The following is a 19,041-nucleotide window of genomic DNA, read 5'->3' as shown; positions in this document are numbered from 1 at the left end:
AGCTGGTAAATTATGGAGCAGGCTTAAGACTGTAGATAAAACTGGGAAAAAGTTTCTCTAACTAACAGGGAAGTTAGTAAGTTCTGAACAAAGCCAGACTAATCTAGAGAAATTCTCAAACCAAGTCACCTAATCCCCTTTGACAGCAGGGCTTTTCACTGGAGTACCTTCAGAAGTGAATTAAACTTTAACAAAATTATGAAGGCTTAGTTGTTAATGAATATTAGTCTCCTGAGTTCTGAAGACTGACTAACCCTGAGTTTCAGAGTTAAGTTTTTGGTATGGTTAGGCATCATAAAAAATATATTTCAGATGCCGTATAAGAATCTTGATAACATGGAAAACCAGGTTACTCAGTTAGAAAAGATGGAACACACACACCAGCGGAGAGCTGAGGGAAAGGAAACTCTTCAAAGATTGACTATTGTTTCAGATATTTGTATTTAAAACATCAGTATGATTTCTGAGTAAGAATGCAGAGAAGGCCATAGAGCAGATTCCAGGATAGCCTAAGCTAGACAGAGAAACCCTGTTGGGAAAGATCAAAACCAAAAACCAAACCAACCAACCAAACAAACAGAAAACCAAAACAAACAAAAGAAGAGAAAAGAAAGAAAAAAAAAAAAGAAAGAGAGAAGGAAAGAAACAGGATGTGTGGCATTCAAGCTTTTCATCCCACTGGGAGGTAGATAGACAATTCAAAGCCAACCTGATTTATACAGTGAGTTCCAGGACAGCCAGGGCTATACAGAGAAACCCAGCCTTGAAAAAAACTTAAAAAAAAAAAAAATGTATAGAAGCTTCCCCCAGATCAGGATAAAAAAGAACAGGCTATTGCAAGAGAAGAAAAAAAAAATGCACAAAAGCAATGAGAGAGAGATAAGGCATCTGAAAACATAACAAATATCTGCAGAGTATTCTACCCAAACTCTAGAGAATATATACTCTCTGTGTAGCCCACCAAAGTTTCTCTATAATAGACCACATCCTGGGGTGGAAGCTTTGAGAAACCCTTATTAAATTAGGTTTTGAAAAACCTAAGCCTACAATGGATAAAAGACTTCAGTATAAATGAAGCATGAAATACTGAACCTGCTAGGGAAAACATAGTCACTACACTGTAAGATACAGGCCCTGGAAAAGATTTTTTGAACAGAACACCATTTGCCTAGGAATTAAAGTCAACAATAAATGAATGGGGCTTCTTTACCACAAAGGAAACTGTCAACCAAACGAAAAGAAAGCTCACAGAACTGGAGGCCTTCTTTTACAGCTATATATGTGATAGAGGGTGAATCTGATAGATTCTGATAGAATATGATAGAATATGAATGTTCAGAGTGGATGAAGAACTTAAAAAAAATCAAAAGAGTCAATAAAACAAATGACCCAGTTAAAAAATGGGCCATAGATCTGAACTGAGAGTTCTCCAAAGAAGAAATAAAAATGACCAAGAGGGATCCAGAATAGTTTTCAACATCCTTAGTGATTAGGGAAACACAAATCAAAACAGCCTTGAGATTTCATCTTACACCCATCAGAATGACAGAGATCAACAAGACAAATGACAACAAATGATGGAGAGGATGGGGAAGAGAAATGGAACTGGAACCCCCGCTGCACAGCGTGGGTGGGGTTGCAAACTGTACCAGCCAGTGCAGAAATCAGTGTGGAGAATTCTCAAAAAACTAAAAATGAACCTACCACATGTCCTGGTCATACCACTCCTTGACATCTCCACAAAGGAGTCAACGTCCCACTCCACAGAGCTTGATCAACTGTGTGCATTGACCCAATGGCTGTGTTCAGTTCACAATGGTTCAGGAAATGAGAACGACCAAAATATCCTCCCATTAATGAATGGATAAGGAAAGTGTCGTAGATACACATGGTGAGATTTTATCCAGCCATAAGGAAAAATAAAATCAGGAAGTTTGCAAGAAATGTCTGGAAAATATGCTAAATGAGGCAACCCAGGCTCAGGAGGATAAACATCACATGTTATCTGCCATATGAGGATCCCAGCTCCTAATTTATATACAAATAGAAATAATATAAATGTTATGTTAATAATATATTATAAATAAAAAATAACAAATAATATATTGTAAATACTATATATAGTAAAACTAAATAAAAATAACACACATGTACATGACCATATGTATACACACTTATATATTTGTGTGTATCTACGTATGTGTGTGTGTATATGTGAGTGTGTATGTGTATGGGCATGAGTATGAATAGAGGTTATAAAAACAGAAAGGGAATCACAAACATCAAAAAAAAATGGCCCTAAATAAGTCATGTAGAGAGGGTAATAGAACACATGCAACAGGAAGTCAGCAAGGGGAATCCTGGGAATGGAGGGGTACGAATAGGGGACAGAGATATGGGAGTGTGTGAATTCAACCCAAGCAAAGTATTGTGGAACTGGCTAGGAAAAATGACATTCTGTACACCAGTTAAAAATATCTCTTATAAAAGCCTTTGCCCCCACCGCCATCACCCCAACCCAAAAGGGGAAACAACTCAACAAAGGGAAGACCTGACAAATAGGGACAATATTTACAAAGTAGACACTAAAAGAATTCAACAGCAGAAGGCACACGAGAGCTGATTACAAAGGGATAGTCGATCTTAAGAAATCATTCTTACAAGGAGAGATATTAATAGCACATGAAATTTACTTAACTCTTCACATTTTGCTTGTTATGTGTATGCATGCTTTGTCTGAAAGTAAGTGTATTTCTGGCCTGCCTAGCATCAGTGGAAGCCAGAAAAGGATCCCAGGTTCCCTGCAATGGGAGTTACATATCTTTGTAAATCTCCCTGTGAGTGAACTGAACTCAGGTCTTTCTGAACAGTGAGTACTTTTTACCACCAAACCATCTCTCCATCCCTGCTGGGAGCCAACCTTACTCCATTTTGAAAGAATAGTTTTAGGTTTTGTTTTTTCTCAGCTATCGACTCCTGAGAAAGCAGGTGGCCAGTGGTCGCTGTACCCTGAGCCAGACAAAAACATCTGCCATTGCAAGATATCTGCTGTGGCAGAATGCCCAGCTTTTGTGAAATATCAACAAACACATTATCTCCTTCCCTGCCTGTATAAATTGCCTGAGAAAATATAGCTCGAGGACCTTGACCAGAAAACTTATCCTGGTCTCCTTCTTTGTGTCTTTTGTCCTTTCATTCCTTTGCCCAACCCCTTCCTAGGGTCTCCTCAAATCCCCTGCGGTCCAGGGCACATCCCTACAAAAACTTTTTATTAAGTAGAAGTTGAGCATTGGCAATCAGCGGGAAAATGCAAACCCCAACCACACTCAGACATGCTATATTGTTCAGGTCTGAATAGCTAGTATGAAAGAAACGAAAAGTAACAAATGCAAGTGAAAAGTAACAAATGCAGGAGAAAAGTAACAATACAGAAGAAAATTGACAAATGTAGGAGAAAAGTAACAAATGTAGGTGAAAAGGGTAAAAAGTAACAAATGCAGGTGAACAGTAACAAAAGCAGGAGAAAAGTAACAAATGCATGAGAAATGTAACAAATGCAGGTGCAGACTCAGAGAAGTGGAAGGCTTGCATGCAGTTTCCACATGAGGCTATGCAGCTGTTTCAGAAAGCAGGTTTCTCATAACACTAAAGCTAGAAGAGCCTGTGGAGACACCTGGGCACAAGGGCATGGAAGCCAACAGGGAACCCAAGCCCAGAGTTACAGGACACATCTGAATGACAGTGCAGATTTGCCTGAGGAGTCAGGAGGGCACTTAGGGCCTGGAACAGCAAGAGGGCTTGAAAACCCCTGCACATTTGTAGCAGAAGACAGCCTTGTCTGGCCTTAGTGAGAGAGGATGCACCTAATCCTGTAGAGATTTATTGCCCCAGGGAGTAGGGGAGTTTTCAAGGATGGGGTATCCTCTCAGAGACAAATGGGAGGGAGAAGAGAGAGAAGAACTCTGCAAGGGGGGACCTAGATGTGGGGCAACATTTGTGATGTAAATGAATAAAATAATTAATTAAAAAAAATCTAAAGTGGGCTGCAAGAGTCACCAGTGAATCGGAAGAAACTGGGTGTCATTTCAAAGATGGACTGTCTCTTTAAAAGTCTCTTAAGTTAAAACCTGATGACGTCAGCTTTGAGAAGGATGGAGGCAGGAAGATTGCTGATGCTTGATGGCTTCCAGATAAAATAAAATAAAAATGAAATAAAAATAAAATAAATAGGTGAAGAGATCACAATATCTCGACACACACACAAGTTAAGGCAACTCTCAACAAGTCAGCAGTATAGAAATTCTCAAATGCTGTACACAGAGGAAGAAGAAAGATTTATATACAAGAGTATGGTATAGTGCCTGAAAGCAACAGGTCAAGAAGGAGAATGGAGGAGGAGCCAGTCATATCCACATAGCAAACTGCCAAACACCCAGAACCACCACGAGGACAAAAGGATATAACTGACTTAAATTAGCCATCAGCCAGAACAACCAAAACAAAATCACAAGCAACAGAAAACCCTCCTCGCTCATAATAGTGAGCACAGTGGCCTTAACTCACCAATTTAAAGACACACACTAGCAGACTGGAGTTAAACAAACAACAAAACACTGACCCAGTTATGTGCTGACTCCAAGAAGCAAACATCTGTACACTGAGTGTCAAAGGTTAGAACGCAATCTATAAAATGGCATGAAGCCATAAACAAGTTGGCATAGCAATGGTCATCTCTGATAACAAAGACTTAAACCCCTAACCTAATCAGAAAGGATAAAGAAGGCAACTACAGATTGTAAAGGAACAATTCATTAAGGCACATAGCTTTGTCAATATTTATATACCAACTCTTGCTCTCAGTGTCATAGAAGAAACTTTAAGGAAAAAAATGATCACATATGCCCAAACTCGATAATCATGGGGTATAACGCGGCGCCCCACGCCCGTGGAAGAGAAACACGAGAGACGCAATTCGGGTAGTTACTGCAAAACGAGGACTTTTACTGTGTAACACACACGTGGAAAACACAGAAGACGCGGAAGGGCAGAAGGGCTGAGATCCGGAAGGGGCCTAGCCTAAATACAGCCTGGAGTGACGTATTCACTTCTGATTGGCTGTTTGCTCACCACCCAATATTATGCCTCGGGATTGGCAGTGACTTTGGTGCACTTCCTGCCTTTGCAACTGCACAGATAATTGTTTACATCTGGAGAAGACACGCGGCCAGCGCCATCTTGAAATGAAAGATTATATCACCGTTAACAGCGGCTTCCTACAATGGGGCACTTCAGTAGTCTACAGATCTACAGATCCTTTAAATCAAAAGCAGAAAAGGTATCCCAGAGCTAGATCACACCAAAGATAGATTGGCTTGAACAGCTAAAAGGGACAAAGACAAAACAGGAAAAAAGTTATCTATTTTTATCTGCATTTGACAGGGTCTCACACTGAAAAGATTCCATGGTGTTCACCTTTAAAAACCACTGGATCTGATAAATACTTTCAGAAAGTAACAAGATACAAAGCCAACATCTAGAATCCAATAGCTTTATATTCACCAACAGTGAAAAGAGACTGAGAAAAATCCCTCATTCATCATAGCCTCCAAAATCCCTAGAACTAAACCTTACCAAGGAAGTGAAAGGCTTCTTTCTATAGGGGAAACCTTAAGACACTGAATGAAATAAGTGGAGGAAAACATTGGTCATGCAAAGACCTTCTGTGCTCTTCCACCAGTATAATTAATGCTGTGAACATGGCTATAGTCTCAAGAGCAATCTACAGATCCAGTGTGATACTGATCAAAATACAGTGACATTCCTCACAGAACTAAAATACAGTCCGCGTGCTTGTATGGAAGCACAGACAGACAGACAGAAAGAAGACAGACAGATAGACAGACAGATAGACACACACACACACACAAAACATATGAGTAGTCAAAGAAATTTTAAGCATAAAGAATACAGCTAGAGAGACACATCATATTACCTGACCTGCAACTATACTACAGAGCCACAGTAATAAAGACAGCACATACCAGGGAAGTCTCATGTTAGATAGGAGGTAAACTCACAAAGCTATGGACACCTAATCTTAACAGGGGCATCAAAAAACCAAAAAGGAAAACAATGGTCTTTAACAAATGGTACTGGGAAAATAGGAATTACCTCCTCAGAGGAATGAAAATAAATCTGAATCTCTTACATGATGCACATGTCAACTCCAATTGGATAAAAGACCTTGATTTAAAACCAGAAACGCATCTGCAAAGTGTTAGAAGGCTTTGATGATAATGGACTGAACCTCTGAACCTGTAAGCCAGCACCAGTGAAATGTTGTCCTTTATAGGACTTGCCTTGGTCATGGTGTCTCTTCACAGCAGTAAAACCCAAACCATGATAGTCATGGTCTTCATTACAGCAACAGAGATGCAAAAGGTCAAGGGCACAGATACCCATGTCTTAAGTGATCATCACTGATATCACTTAAGACACACTCTTGCAGGCAAGCTGACTCCTGGGGTTGCATCACTGTGGCTGACCACAGATCCTTCACAGTCCAACACATAGGTTCTTGGCTTCTTTGTCTTTGTACCTCCAGTTGGCTCACTAACACCCTCATCCCCTTCCATCACCAGGAGCCCCCCATTTTGGGGATGCACATCCTGTGAGGACTTCTTAAGTTGTGATTCTTCAGCCAATGCCCTTTGCATTTAGACTGAGCTCTAACTGTCAGACTTGGAGGAGAACTGGGTACCTTTATTGTATAACACAAAAGCACACGGCTCCTGACACCCCTGACACCCCTGGTCTCACTGGCTTCCCTCTTTCTCTCCAAACTGTCTCTGCCAGCGATGTCAGTGCTGTCTCCCTAAGGATAACTTACAATTTCATTCATCTGTAAGCAGATGTTTATGTTACCCTAACCTGGAGGCTGATTTGCTTGTAATAATGATTCAGCTCAGGCAGAAAGCGAAGGTTAAGGCCAGCCTTTCTCTCATAAAACTATGACACCTAGTGGGTTGTAAAGCTGATAATGTATCTTTAGACACAAATACACATGGGGCAAACTACTTTTTCCATATATTCTATTCTGGGTGCCGAATCCTCAATTGTTTTCTTCTTTCTTTTCAATTATCTTCAAAGACACATTTTAAAAAAGAATCTATTGTAACATTTAACTGTGGTATCTATTTTAAAGAGGAAGTTTTAGGAAAAGAACAAGGTGGAATTTAGAAAAATAAGTGTATAATTGGGCAAAGTAATTCCCTTCTGGTTCACGTGAAAAGAAAATATTAACCTGGATTGAAATATTAACATGAGAGAGAATGAAAGGGTTATCACTGAGAAAACAGAGCTCAAGATGTCTGCACAATGGCTAAAGAGAATGTAAAAATATTCTCATGGAAGTCTTTGTACCTTATAAGGTACATGAGTAAAACTTTCAGTACTTTATAAATATTCACCTAGCCCAGACAGATTCCAGAGTGAGCAGTCTTTCCCTGGCACAGATATTCCAATAGATCTGCAAACATTGTGACCACTCTGATTCCAGTCAGTCCTTGCTTATCTCCAAAGAATGATGAGCCACACGCCCTCTCTTGGTTTCCCAGTTAGTCAACCATGCTTGTCTTCATGGGGCATTTAATCAGTTCCCAACTGGACCCATTTCTACCAATGTCACGATAGATTGATCACCTAAATAAGGTTTTCTCTGTTTTTAACACATTTTTAGTTTCTAGTTCATATTATACAGGGGAATAAATAGAAGGTAAGATAAGTCTTTTATATTGTCACTGGAAGTGACATTTAAGCTATCACTTAAAGAGAAAACATTTTCCTTGTATATATCCAGTCATCATAGCTGAAGGCTAGTAGGATTAGATGGTTTATACTTCTATTAACAGTCCTAAAATTCTCCTTTATCTTATGAATGCTTTGTAGAAAGAGCTGACGGAGGTTAAGGCATCTACATGGCTCCAGGCTGCTGAAACACCACATCCCATTTTATAATCCTGTCTTTCTATCAAGGAACCTCATACAGCTAAGCTGTCAGGAGGTGTGGAACTCACGGAAATTTGAATGGCCACCATGATGAAGAGGGAGAGGACAGAAAGGTAAATCTGCAGTCTCTTCCCACCGAACCGCTTCCTGAGATACTCTGGCATGGTCATCACCTGCAGAGACAGTCATCAACAGGAATTCTCCACAGAGTCTACATCTGCTAAACACCTATGGACAATTAAGAACCTTGCATTAGGTATGTTGGAATAACCACACAAGAAAGGCATAGCTTCATGGTAGAGTTACAGGCTAAAATGATCATGCAGACTGGAGACAGACCATCTTACGATGTCTTCCTAACATTTACTACAAGTTGTGACCTTTGACAAATAGTTTTATATCTCTTTTCCTTGCCTGCCAAGTGAGCCAGTTTTCCTTCCTACCTTCCTTAAGACAATCGAACAATGTAGTCTAGGATGATCTTGAACTCACAAACTTCTGGCTTGTAATTCCTGAGTTCTGGGGTTATAGGTCTATATTACCATGCTCAGCCCTAGTATGGGTTTATTGTCCTATATGTATATGTAGACATTGAGTACCTACAACTCTAAATGACTTATAGATAGATACACATTTATATTGTTTTTACTGATAGTGTTGCAACATTTAAGAGCAACATTACTTGTAAGTAAGCAACCACCATTATGTGTTGTGCTGGCTACTTTTATGTTAACTCGATACAACTTAGAGTCATTTGGGAAGAGGGACAACCTCAATCAAGAAAATGCTTCCACCAGATGGCCCTGTAGGCAAGCCTGTGTATATTTTTTAAAATTAATTATTGATGTGGATGTGTCCACCCCACCACAGGCTCTGCCACTCCTGGGACCATGGTTCTGGATGATAGAAACAAGAAGGCTGGAGAAAACCATGGTGAGCAATCAAATAAGCAGCACTCCCCCATGGCCTCTGCTTTATTTCCTGTCTTCAGGTTCCTGCCTTGCCTTCCTTCAATGATGGAGTGTGCTGTGGACCTGTGGGTGAAATTAACCCTTTCCTCCTCATGTTGTTTACGACTATGGTGTTTTGTCACAGCAACCCTAAGACTCTGGGAACAGAGTCTCCAATAAGACTTTGGAAATTGAGCTGCTTCTAAAATGACCTCAGACTTTAGAACCACTGCCATAGAATGAGCATGTTTTGTATAATGAGAAAGACACACTCTTTGGAGACCAGAGATAGAATTCTATGACTTGATGTTTTTCCCCAAAGTTCTCAGGAGGTTCAGTTTCAGTGCCTCACATGAGGATGTTGGACTGTGCTATCGGTATGAGGCAGAGCTGAGTGGGAAGACAGATAACAGGAGCTCCACCATCACAGGTGGGTTATGTTATTCTCATAGGAGTGACTGAGGTCTTCAGAGATGGATCGTCATAAAGCAAGGATGAGGTCCATGCTTGACTCCCCCCCCCCCAGGGAACCATTTCCTTCTCCATTTCTGTACCATATTTTGATACAGTGGAGGCTAAAGCATTTTGGGTACAATAGTGATTAACCTCCATGACTGTGATCTAAATAAACGTGTTTTCTTTATAAAGGACTCTCTTTCTGGCCTTTTGATAGATACATGAAATTCACTAAGATGTACTCAAAAGGCACCAAACATCCATTTTTAAATTGAGTCACTTTTTCCCCTGTTAACCCATCACTTGCCTCTTGTCTGTAATTTCTAGCCCCACTAATGGAGGCTGCACACCGCCTGAACAGGAAGCATCAGGTCTTCAAATTGTTCCTACGCTTCTCTCTTCAACCCCTTACTTTTAGAATCTGGTATCAAGTGTGTTACTTTTAACCCAGGAGATTCTATCTTTCTCTTTTCCCTACTTCCTATAAAATCATGAATATGATGTCTGTCTTTTTCAGAGTGTCTACCATGTGCCTATTGCTCGTGTGAGGTGTCCTCTCAACTGATTTGACTAGTGCCTCCTAAAATATCAATCTGGTCATGAACCTTGCATTTCTGGAAGCCTGGGCTGCTCACTTCCCAGGGGTGAGAGAATACATGGCTATTACAGTTGAACATCCCCTCCCCTCCCCCACCCATGCAGACCCACCTCTGTTTCCAACCACTTCCTGCATATGCTCTCTATTTTTCAGTGACCTCCAGATAACACAAGGTCCCTCAAGATGTTTAGCTTCTGTGTGGATTCTCAACCACTCTTGGGTCTGATTTTTTTTCCTGCCTCTAAGGGTGATGCCCCTCGAGATAATGCCAGGTCATTTCTGATTTCTTCTAATGAGCTTCCCTTAAAACACATGAAAGGTCCTAGATTCAGGTTCCTGTGCCAGGTAAAGACAAGCACAGTGGCCATTACACAGAGCCTTACAGATTTCTTGCCCATCTGTGGCCACATCCTGCTCTGAGCCCTTCCAGGGGAGGGATGGGGGCTTTGTCACCTGCATATTCTTAGCAGTAGGCCATGAGAAGGTTGAGTATTGAGTTTCACTACAAAGATGTTAGTGAAGAAAACCAACTAGATGGCTCATTTGTTGGACTGTGAATACTCACCCCTGGTTTGATGTAGATGGGGACAAACACCCAGCCAAGAACCAGCACCATAAGCAGGGCCTGTAAGAGACCAAGGAGAGAAAGCAAAGTTAAAGAGGCACTGCTTGTGAGACATCATTTATATTATGAGAAAGACACGTTCTTCAGACAGCATGGACAAAATTCTATGACTTGATTTGCCTCTCAAAGGTTTCACAAGGTTCAGCTTTGGTGCCTCACATGACGGTGTTGGGATCCATTGAAACCACACAGAAGCTCAACATCATGAGAGACCTTGCATTATCTGGAGGTCAGCTGATAGAGACATGGACCATGGCATAGAAACACTGCAGTAAGAACTTATTTTGTTAAATCTTGTCCCACTGAAACAGTTGAGGTCTTTGGACAGCTATCATGTCCTTTCCTCTGAGTTTATGACCCAGAGGCCAATACTTTCTCAGAAATAGGCGTGACCCAAGTTGTGAGAGAAAAGACTGTCAGACAACAAACATGACAGACTGGGCCTACTTGGACCACTGGAAAAGCATCCAATTTTTATCAGAAAGGATTGGCCTTGGATGGCAGGTTGTGAACATGATATTCTTGAGTGGATAAAGCAATGAAAAGGAAATTTCAAACTTTGTGATGATTCTTGATGAGGTTAATCATAACTCCTCAGACAAAACAATAGCCAAGACACAACCAAACATTGACCATGTGTTTGCAGGTTCTTGACAGGTGTGACTGCGTTGCTTCAACAGCAAGTGATGACGGCTACTTTAGGCAGTTCTCCTTATCTTATAGAGGTAGAAACCACACCTCATAGAGGTGAGGCAAGCACAGTGCCACATGCCAGGCTAAAAGGGAAGAGCTGAGCAGAATCCTAAGAGTCACACCCAAGAAGGCCATCTAAACGTGACTCTAGAGGCAAAGTCTGTGGTGCTATCAGGATCAAACTCTGGCCAAAGGGCACATCTGGGGGCTGGGTATATACACTGCAGGATCTCCTGCTACTGATGTAAGATGAGAAGAAATATATAATGGCAGAGCAAAGGTATCTGTGATGATCCTTAGTCATTCCTAAGTCCACCTAGGGATGGTCTGTCTAAACTAAGACCATGGTCTGACTTTATGCTACACTTGTGTCTTCCTCTCATCTGTAGTGCCTGTATGCATACACACGACATGTGAAAATACTGGGTTGGGGTGGGGGGAGATAAGATCAAGTTCCTGAAGCATGTGCCAGGTCCTCTCCACTATTTATGAGCCACACCCCAAGGTGCAAAACCTAAACAATATGCAGAATTTTCTCCCAGTGTATTGTACACTGCTGAGTTCATCTAGAAGCTTCTTACAAGGGGTAACCACTTATTTCATATTTTATATAATTGATGGCTAGGAATATGGGTTCTAGGAAGGAGAGAGAATATTGCCATTACAATTGATCAATGGGGAAATGATAGAGAACATTGAGTCTTAGAGACTATGGTTTTGTGAGGGGTAACTTCAGAAGACTGGACACAGGGAGGTAGTGATGTGGTCACTGGGTTAGGGATGCTTAAGGGAAAAGGGGGACTAACAGAAAGAGAAGCAGAAAGAAAATCAAAGAGGAGTACATCCTGTACACGCCTTTCAGAATATCTAGAATATGAGTTTGACTGAAATAACTTGATACGGCCTTTGTTTAAAGGAGAACTTTGGGCACCGCTTACATTCCATTCCACAGCTGCAATAGCGATTCCTGAAGCCGCTCCTGTTCCAGCCAAGCCCACGAAGTGGTTACTGCCAATGTTACTGGCAAAGAGAGAGGCGCCCATCTGAAATGCAATCAGAGATTGTGGCTGGAGTTAAGAGATCCAAAGTAGACTTACTGACAGTAGATAGAAATTGGTGCTTTGTATCCTAATATGTGGTCTGTTTTGGAGAAAGTCCCATGAGCTGGTTAGAAGAATGTAGATTCTTTATCGTTTGGGTGGAATGTCTGGAGCTATTGCACCTAATGAATTTTGATGTTGGCCTATTGGTGAGAGTGCATTCTTGCATGACATAGAACAAGTCTAATTGCTCTTCAACATGACTGCCTGAAGGATGTTACTTAAGGCTTTTGACTCGGGAACTTGCTTTAAAAAATGACAAGAGTGGTAACATTTTGGAAGATAATTATGCTTGGTGGTTTTACTATTGATCGTGTTGCAATGGCAGGGTTGTGTTGTTGAATATTATGCAGCATACACAGTCTAATGAATGCACTTACAATTTTGCTCATCAGACAAGCTTATTGAACCTTCCTTAAGGGCACTTTGACTATTCAGTGGTCTGTGAAACGAGCCCGTCTTTGGCCAAAACTGCTAGTGCTCTTTATCAGACGTTGCAACTTAAATCAGTCTTAAGGACTTCATACTCCAGAATGAGGGGCTTCTTCTCCGACCTCCATCATAGACCATTCTTTCCACTTATCTCCCTCTATGTAGTTCTGTCTTCTGTTCTTAAGACTCACAAGTCAAGAGAGGTCTTATCCATGACAGAAAACCACAACTGATCAAAATACAGAGTTGTAGAGCCCAGGGCCAACTGTTCCATCTACAGCCCAACCCTTGCAGCTGAGGTGTGGGGATCCATGCTGAAGAAGGGTTGGAAAGATTGTAAGAGCCAGAGGAAGAAGACATTTTCTATGAGCATATATCTCCTAGAAATGTCAGAGAACCTATACTTATGGAATCTTACCAACATGGCCTCCTGAACATGACCTGAAGAAGGGCACCACCAGTAGACAGGGCATTATGGAGGGAGGAAATCTCATGAGGCCTTGAACCTGGATAGAGAACTACAGGCAACTAAGAGATGATAAGATCTGGAGAAATAGTTCTCCCCAATAAAAACCATGCAATTGGTCATCCAATTACAACCAACCAACTCTGAAAGCACACGTACATGTGACATTCCATAGCCTGAGCAGGTTTGATTAATGTATTTAAGATTACGTGCACACACGCACGCACCCCATTTATTCCCGGCAATCTCGGGCCCACTTACTGGCCACCAGGCCATGTCACGACCAGCCAGGAAGAAGCCTCCAACAGTGCCTCTGTTGCTTCTCAGCATTGCCTGAGAAGGAAGGAAGAAAAGAAGGGGGTTAAAGAGCAGCAGGTGCATCTCAGGCCCCAGCCACACGGGCCAGGGTGTGAGCAGTAGACACACTCTCCAGGAAGTGCTGCATGGACCAATTTTCAGCCAAGTACAAGGACCAGGAGGAGTTTAAGACACCATCCTCTCTGAAAAGCAGCTGGTTTCTGTCAGCTGTGGAAATGATAAGAAATGTGCTGTCGAGTGTTGGGTGAAAATTTGCAGCACAGAATTCAATACTGAAAACGAACGGAGAGAAGACAAATGACTTAAGTGGCCAACTCACCAAGTCAGAAACTCAAGCAATAAATAAAATAAAGAAAATGAGATCATATGTTTTTCCCTCTCTTTGCCAGATGCTGAAGATGCAAACAGACTGTATCTGTTATTCCCGGCCCTCCCTCTATTCAAATAACTAAGTGTGTTGCCTTAGAAATGAGCCCACTTGGCACTTCTACCAGAAGAGCATCCAAACAGAAAGACAATGATGTTAGTAACAACCTACCACCGTCTCAGTTTATCATGACACACCTCTTGCACCCTAAGACACTGTCCCCCAAGCACCGTGCCCACCCAGAAGCTGGTGTGGTTCTCACATACCCACAGCCCCACAGCTAGCACCGCTGTGAAGTAGATGACAATGACAGAGATGTCAGCAGCATTCCGAATGCGCTCTGACACTACAGGAGGCTCCTCAGTCCGAGACGTGGTGCTGGGACTTAATGTGGTAGCCATGGCTTCAGGAGGTTCTGGTCCCTTCCTAAGGATGCCTCCTCCTGTCTTTATGTAGGCACTGGATTAATGATCAACCCTCAGGCAAATGGAGCAAGGTGTCAGGGCAGGTCTTGGATGCATGGACCTTAAACCTCTGCTCTGTATTCAAGCTCTGGGACCTTGGCCCTTCATCAGTTGTGTTATTGGTAGTGTGTAAGAGTAAGGGATAAAAATCAGAAATAGGGTGCAAATTGAAATTGATGTACAGAGTGTTCACTGACGGGAAAGACTGCGCATTCAAGACTGAACAGGTTCAGCTGCAGACTAGGAAGAGAGTAAGGAAGTGAAGGGAAGACACAAAGAGCAGAACAGAGCAGGCACTGGGCAAAGGCTCCTTATAAAACATACAGTGTTCTCTCTGGCAAAAGAGTTATCTCTTGAAAATAAAGTTAATTCTTTATTTATTTCAAGGTTTCCAACATACTATATTTCTCTTATATTTTGAATGAAATTTATATCATAGTTGAAGACCGTGCTGTTGTGGAATTCTGATTTTTAAAAAATGGGACTTCAATGCTCTTTCCAGGAACAACTTGTATGTACGGTGGCACATTCATTGGCCAGTTCCCACGCTCAAAAGAACCAGAGGACTCGTAGGCTGTAATAGAGCTTTTTAACTGTGATTTTTTGCTACTTTGCCTCCGTACATGATAACTCATAATTTCATTAGTTATTCTTTTATATGTTGACTTTTTAAATTTATTTCTTATATGTATGTCTATGAGTACACTGTAGCTGTCTTCAGACATACCAGAAGAGGACATTGGATCTTATTTCAGATGGTTGTGAGCCACCATGTGGTTGCTGGGAATTAAACTCAGGACCTCTGGAAGAGCAGTCAGTGCTCTTAACCACTGAGCCATCTCTCCAGCTTTCATTAGTTATTTTTAAACCCCAGTGTGTGATAAAAAAAAAAAAAAAAAAAAAAAAAAAAAAAAAAAAAAAAAGGCCTGGATGTGGAAGAAGAGAGGGCTATTGTCAGTCTAACAAGGTCTCACATAAACATTATGGCAGAGACCAGGTCACCTGGCAACTGCATTTTCCTTCTTTCAAGGTCTCTGGAAAAGCCTACTAAACAAGGTGGAGGAGGCTTACAGGAAAGATGGAGTCAAGTTTATGGACATTGTTCAGTTGGTGTGGCTGTTTCCCGGTTTTTCTTTTCTTTTGCTGTCCAAGGAGCCCCACTGGAGTCCATCCTTTGGTGGTCCAAGAACATCATCCTGACTTGGGGCTATTGTTTTCACAGCATCTTCACATGAGTATTTGGTTTCAACAGAGGTCTCAATAAAGCTGAACACAGACCTCTTGACCGAGGGAACCACACGGGGAAGAACCAAACAAGTCCCTAATGTTAAAAACATGACACTTTTCAGAATCTTGAATCTTCCACAACTTGAAAAACATCCTCCCAATGATCTAGCTGGGCTCTAACCATTCCAAGCCTGAATGGGGGCATCCAAAACTTTTAAAATTTGGTCTATGGCTTATTCTATATCTTTTTTTTTTAATTATTGTGGGCAATCATTGTTCAAGTTTAATTGATGGATATGCAGACATCAGAAGATGATATTGGCTGTCTGGGTTAATGATACGAGTCGAGGAAATAGGAATCCTCTCCTATAAGAGCTCAGGACTTCTAATCATTTTTCAAAACAGATTTGTTGGACGTGTGTGTGTGTGTGTCTGTGTGTGTGTTTGTAGTTGACTATATATATTGGATACATGTGGTTGAATATATTTAAAGCATATATACATAAATCACGCAAGTGTAGATAGATAGATAGATAGATAGATAGATAGATAGATAGATAGACACACACACCCAAACACACACACATAGGATTGTCTCTTCAATGAAACATATAACTTGCTTTTCCACCCATAAGCCTGGGAATGGAAGTGGCTAATAGCCTGGTGATCTGTGCTCTCTAAAGGGCCAGATCATAACAAACTCCCATGAGTCGAACTGGGGATGGCTAATGGTCTAGATGACTTTTGCATTATCTGTACAGCCATGGCCTCCCCCAAGCTCCCAAAGCAGAGGCCACTAAGAGCCCAAGTGACCTCCACTATCAGTGTGACTGGCATCACACCAGATTGTCCCCTAAACCCTTAAGACAATGCATGTAGCCCATCTCGAGAACCCATCTTCATGGAAGACGTAACATCTACTTTGAGAAGTGTTCATGTTCAGTGTACTTATGCCTCCTTGTTCAGGGAGGATTGTGTTACATCAGGAAACTTTCCCCCAAAGTTTACTACACTTGAATATATCTAAAATAAGCTGCCCAGGGTCACACTCTAGAAATTTGAACCAACACATTCTACCAAACCATGTTGAATGGATTTTCTTTTTGCCACATGTGGGTCATAACTCTGCTGGCCTTGGAATTTGGAGAGATGTTGGGAGCCGACTTTTAGCAGAAAGCGGCTAGATCAACTTTGCAGCCATCTGGAACCATATACCCTGATGAGAGACTTGTTTTTCAAAAGCCTACAACAGCTGAAGCACACTCTGATAAATATCTTGTTTATCCCACATAGTTTGTTTTGCTGTTTAGTGACCCCAGCTGCATGGTGCATGTGGTAAAATGTTTTCATCTGTGTTCCCCTGCTTGTGCTTATAAATACCCAGGATTTTCTTGTAATAGGGAATAGGGAAAATAAAGGAGTACCCAGACTTGACCACACACCCGGTCTTGTCTCCATTCTTCGAGTCTCTTGCCCTTCCATCCCCACTCTCTCTCTTGACGAGAGCACTTAGCCCCAAAACGTGGGGCAGTGTGGCTCTCAACAGAGAGAGACACCTACATATATGTATAAATGTATATAAAGCATATATATGACATATAGAAACCCTTCCCTAGCTAGAGAAAGGAGTGTGGTGACATCCACCAACTAATTGAGTGAAAGCAGACAGCCTGTGAAGTCACAAGAGGGGACTGGTCGGTAGTGACATTCAAAAGTTACACTTCCTAGCCAAAAAATATAGAAGCATACTAAGGGAAACCTTTTATCACAAGTTCCAACAGCAGGGGGCAATCTCTGACAGTGTCATGGTAAGGGCAGCATCCAGGCAGACATGGTGATGGAGGAGCTGAGAGTTCTACGTCTTGATCTGAAGGCAGCTAGGAAAAGACTGTTTTCAGGCAGCTAGGAGGAGGTCACAGCAAGAGATAAAGGCAAGTGGTGACACTGCATTGGAATGGGAGGATTAATAAGAAAGAGTCCATGTGGTGGTCTGAATAGGTTTGATCCCCATACATTCATGGGTTTCATGCTTGACCATAGGGAGTAGCACTATTAGGAGGTGTGGGCTTGTTGGAGAAAGTATGTCACTGTGTGGGTGGGCTGTTAGGTCCCATGCTCAACCTCCACACACCATACCCAGTGTGGATTCAGAGCCTCCTTCTGGCTGACTTCAGATCAAGATGCAGAACTCTCAGCTCCTCCAGCACCATATCTGCCTGCATCCTGCCATGCTTCTCTCCATGATGATAATGGACTGAACCTCTGAAACTAAGCCAGCCCAGATGAAATGTTTTCTTTTATAAGAGTTGCCTCGGTCATGTAGTCTCTTCACAGCCATGAAAGCCTAACTAAGACAGTTTAGTTACTCAGTAGGTGGTTGATGAAAGCTGATGCAGTCTGTGTATCAGTCAGCTTCCAGAGCTTCTAGGGAAAGGATGTAGAAGTCCTCCTCATCCACTTTGAGTCCTCAAAGACATCTAATGGGTTGAATCTTTCTTTACCGTCATTTGATGCCTAGCCATCTGTGGTGGTTTGAATATGCTTGGCCCAGAAAGTAGCACTGTTAGGAGGTTTGGCCTTGCTGGAGGAAGTGCTTCATTGTGAGAATGGGCTTTGAGGTCTTCCTCTTAGCTGCCTGAAAACAGTCTGCTCCTGACTTCCTTCAGATGAAGATGTAGAACTCTCAGCTCCTCTAGAACCATGTCTGCCTGGATGTTGCTGTGCTTCTTGCCTTGGTGATAATGGACTGAACCTCAGAACCTGTAAGCCAGCCCCAATTAAATGTCCTTTATAATAGTTCTTGGTTGTTGTTGGGAGCTGACTTTTAGCAGAAAGCGGCTATCATCTGCAGCCATCTCAAGCCATATACCCTGATAAGAGACTTGTGTTTCAACAGCCTACAACAGCTGAGCACACTCTGACAAACATCTTGTTGATCCCACATAGCTTGTTTTGTTGTTTAATGCCTCCAGCTGCAAGGTGTACATGGTAAAGGGTCTTCAGCTGTGTTCTCCTGCTTGTGCTTATAAACACCCAGGATTTCCTTGTAATAGAGTCAATAGGAGGTGAATAGGAGGTGTGAATATTGTCTATGGGAGACAGTAAGCCTTAAAGGGTCTCAAGGAGTCCCTCAAGTCATGAGGATTAAGGAGTAAGAAAAAAGATCTTTAAAAAATTTCATTGGTGATGTTTCCCCAAGAAGAGACTATTGATGAAAACATGCTACACCTCCTAAAAAGGAGATAAAAAATTAAACCTTGAAGATGAGGGAGGGAAAGGGCTAAAACAGTTTTCTGTTCTCCAGCTGTGTTAGCAAAAGAAATGAAAAAGGCTATTTT

At 41.8% G+C, this 19,041-nt stretch overlaps 1 protein-coding gene across 4 annotated transcripts in view; it reads right to left on the bottom strand.

Moving 5' to 3' along the window:
• LOC117724589 (solute carrier family 5 member 4B) overlaps positions 1–14,421 on the bottom strand; it is a 50,882-nt gene extending 36,461 nt beyond the window's left edge. For 2 of the 4 annotated variants that reach the window (XM_034524489.2, XM_034524490.2), the window contains exons 1-5: positions 14,279–14,421; positions 13,589–13,660; positions 12,268–12,372; positions 10,577–10,636; positions 8,076–8,180 (exon numbers count right to left, since the gene is read on the bottom strand). In XM_034524489.2, coding sequence (XP_034380380.1) covers positions 8,076–8,180; positions 10,577–10,636; positions 12,268–12,372; positions 13,589–13,660; positions 14,279–14,413 — 477 coding nt within the window. In that variant the 5' untranslated portion in view covers positions 14,414–14,421. Of the gene's footprint in view, positions 1–8,075; positions 8,236–10,576; positions 10,637–12,267; positions 12,373–13,554; positions 13,661–14,278 lie in introns of those variants that run through there. The other 2 variants (XM_076916493.1, XM_076916495.1) reach the window with 2 other exon arrangements.
• Positions 14,422–19,041: the final 4,620 nt, after the last annotated feature.

The sequence above is a fragment of the Arvicanthis niloticus genome, chromosome 20 (assembly GCF_011762505.2).
Source record: "Arvicanthis niloticus isolate mArvNil1 chromosome 20, mArvNil1.pat.X, whole genome shotgun sequence".
Classification (NCBI taxonomy): Eukaryota; Metazoa; Chordata; class Mammalia; order Rodentia; family Muridae; genus Arvicanthis; species Arvicanthis niloticus.
Note: the sequence above shows the minus strand (reverse complement) of the source record. Positions and strands in the feature narration are given on the sequence as shown.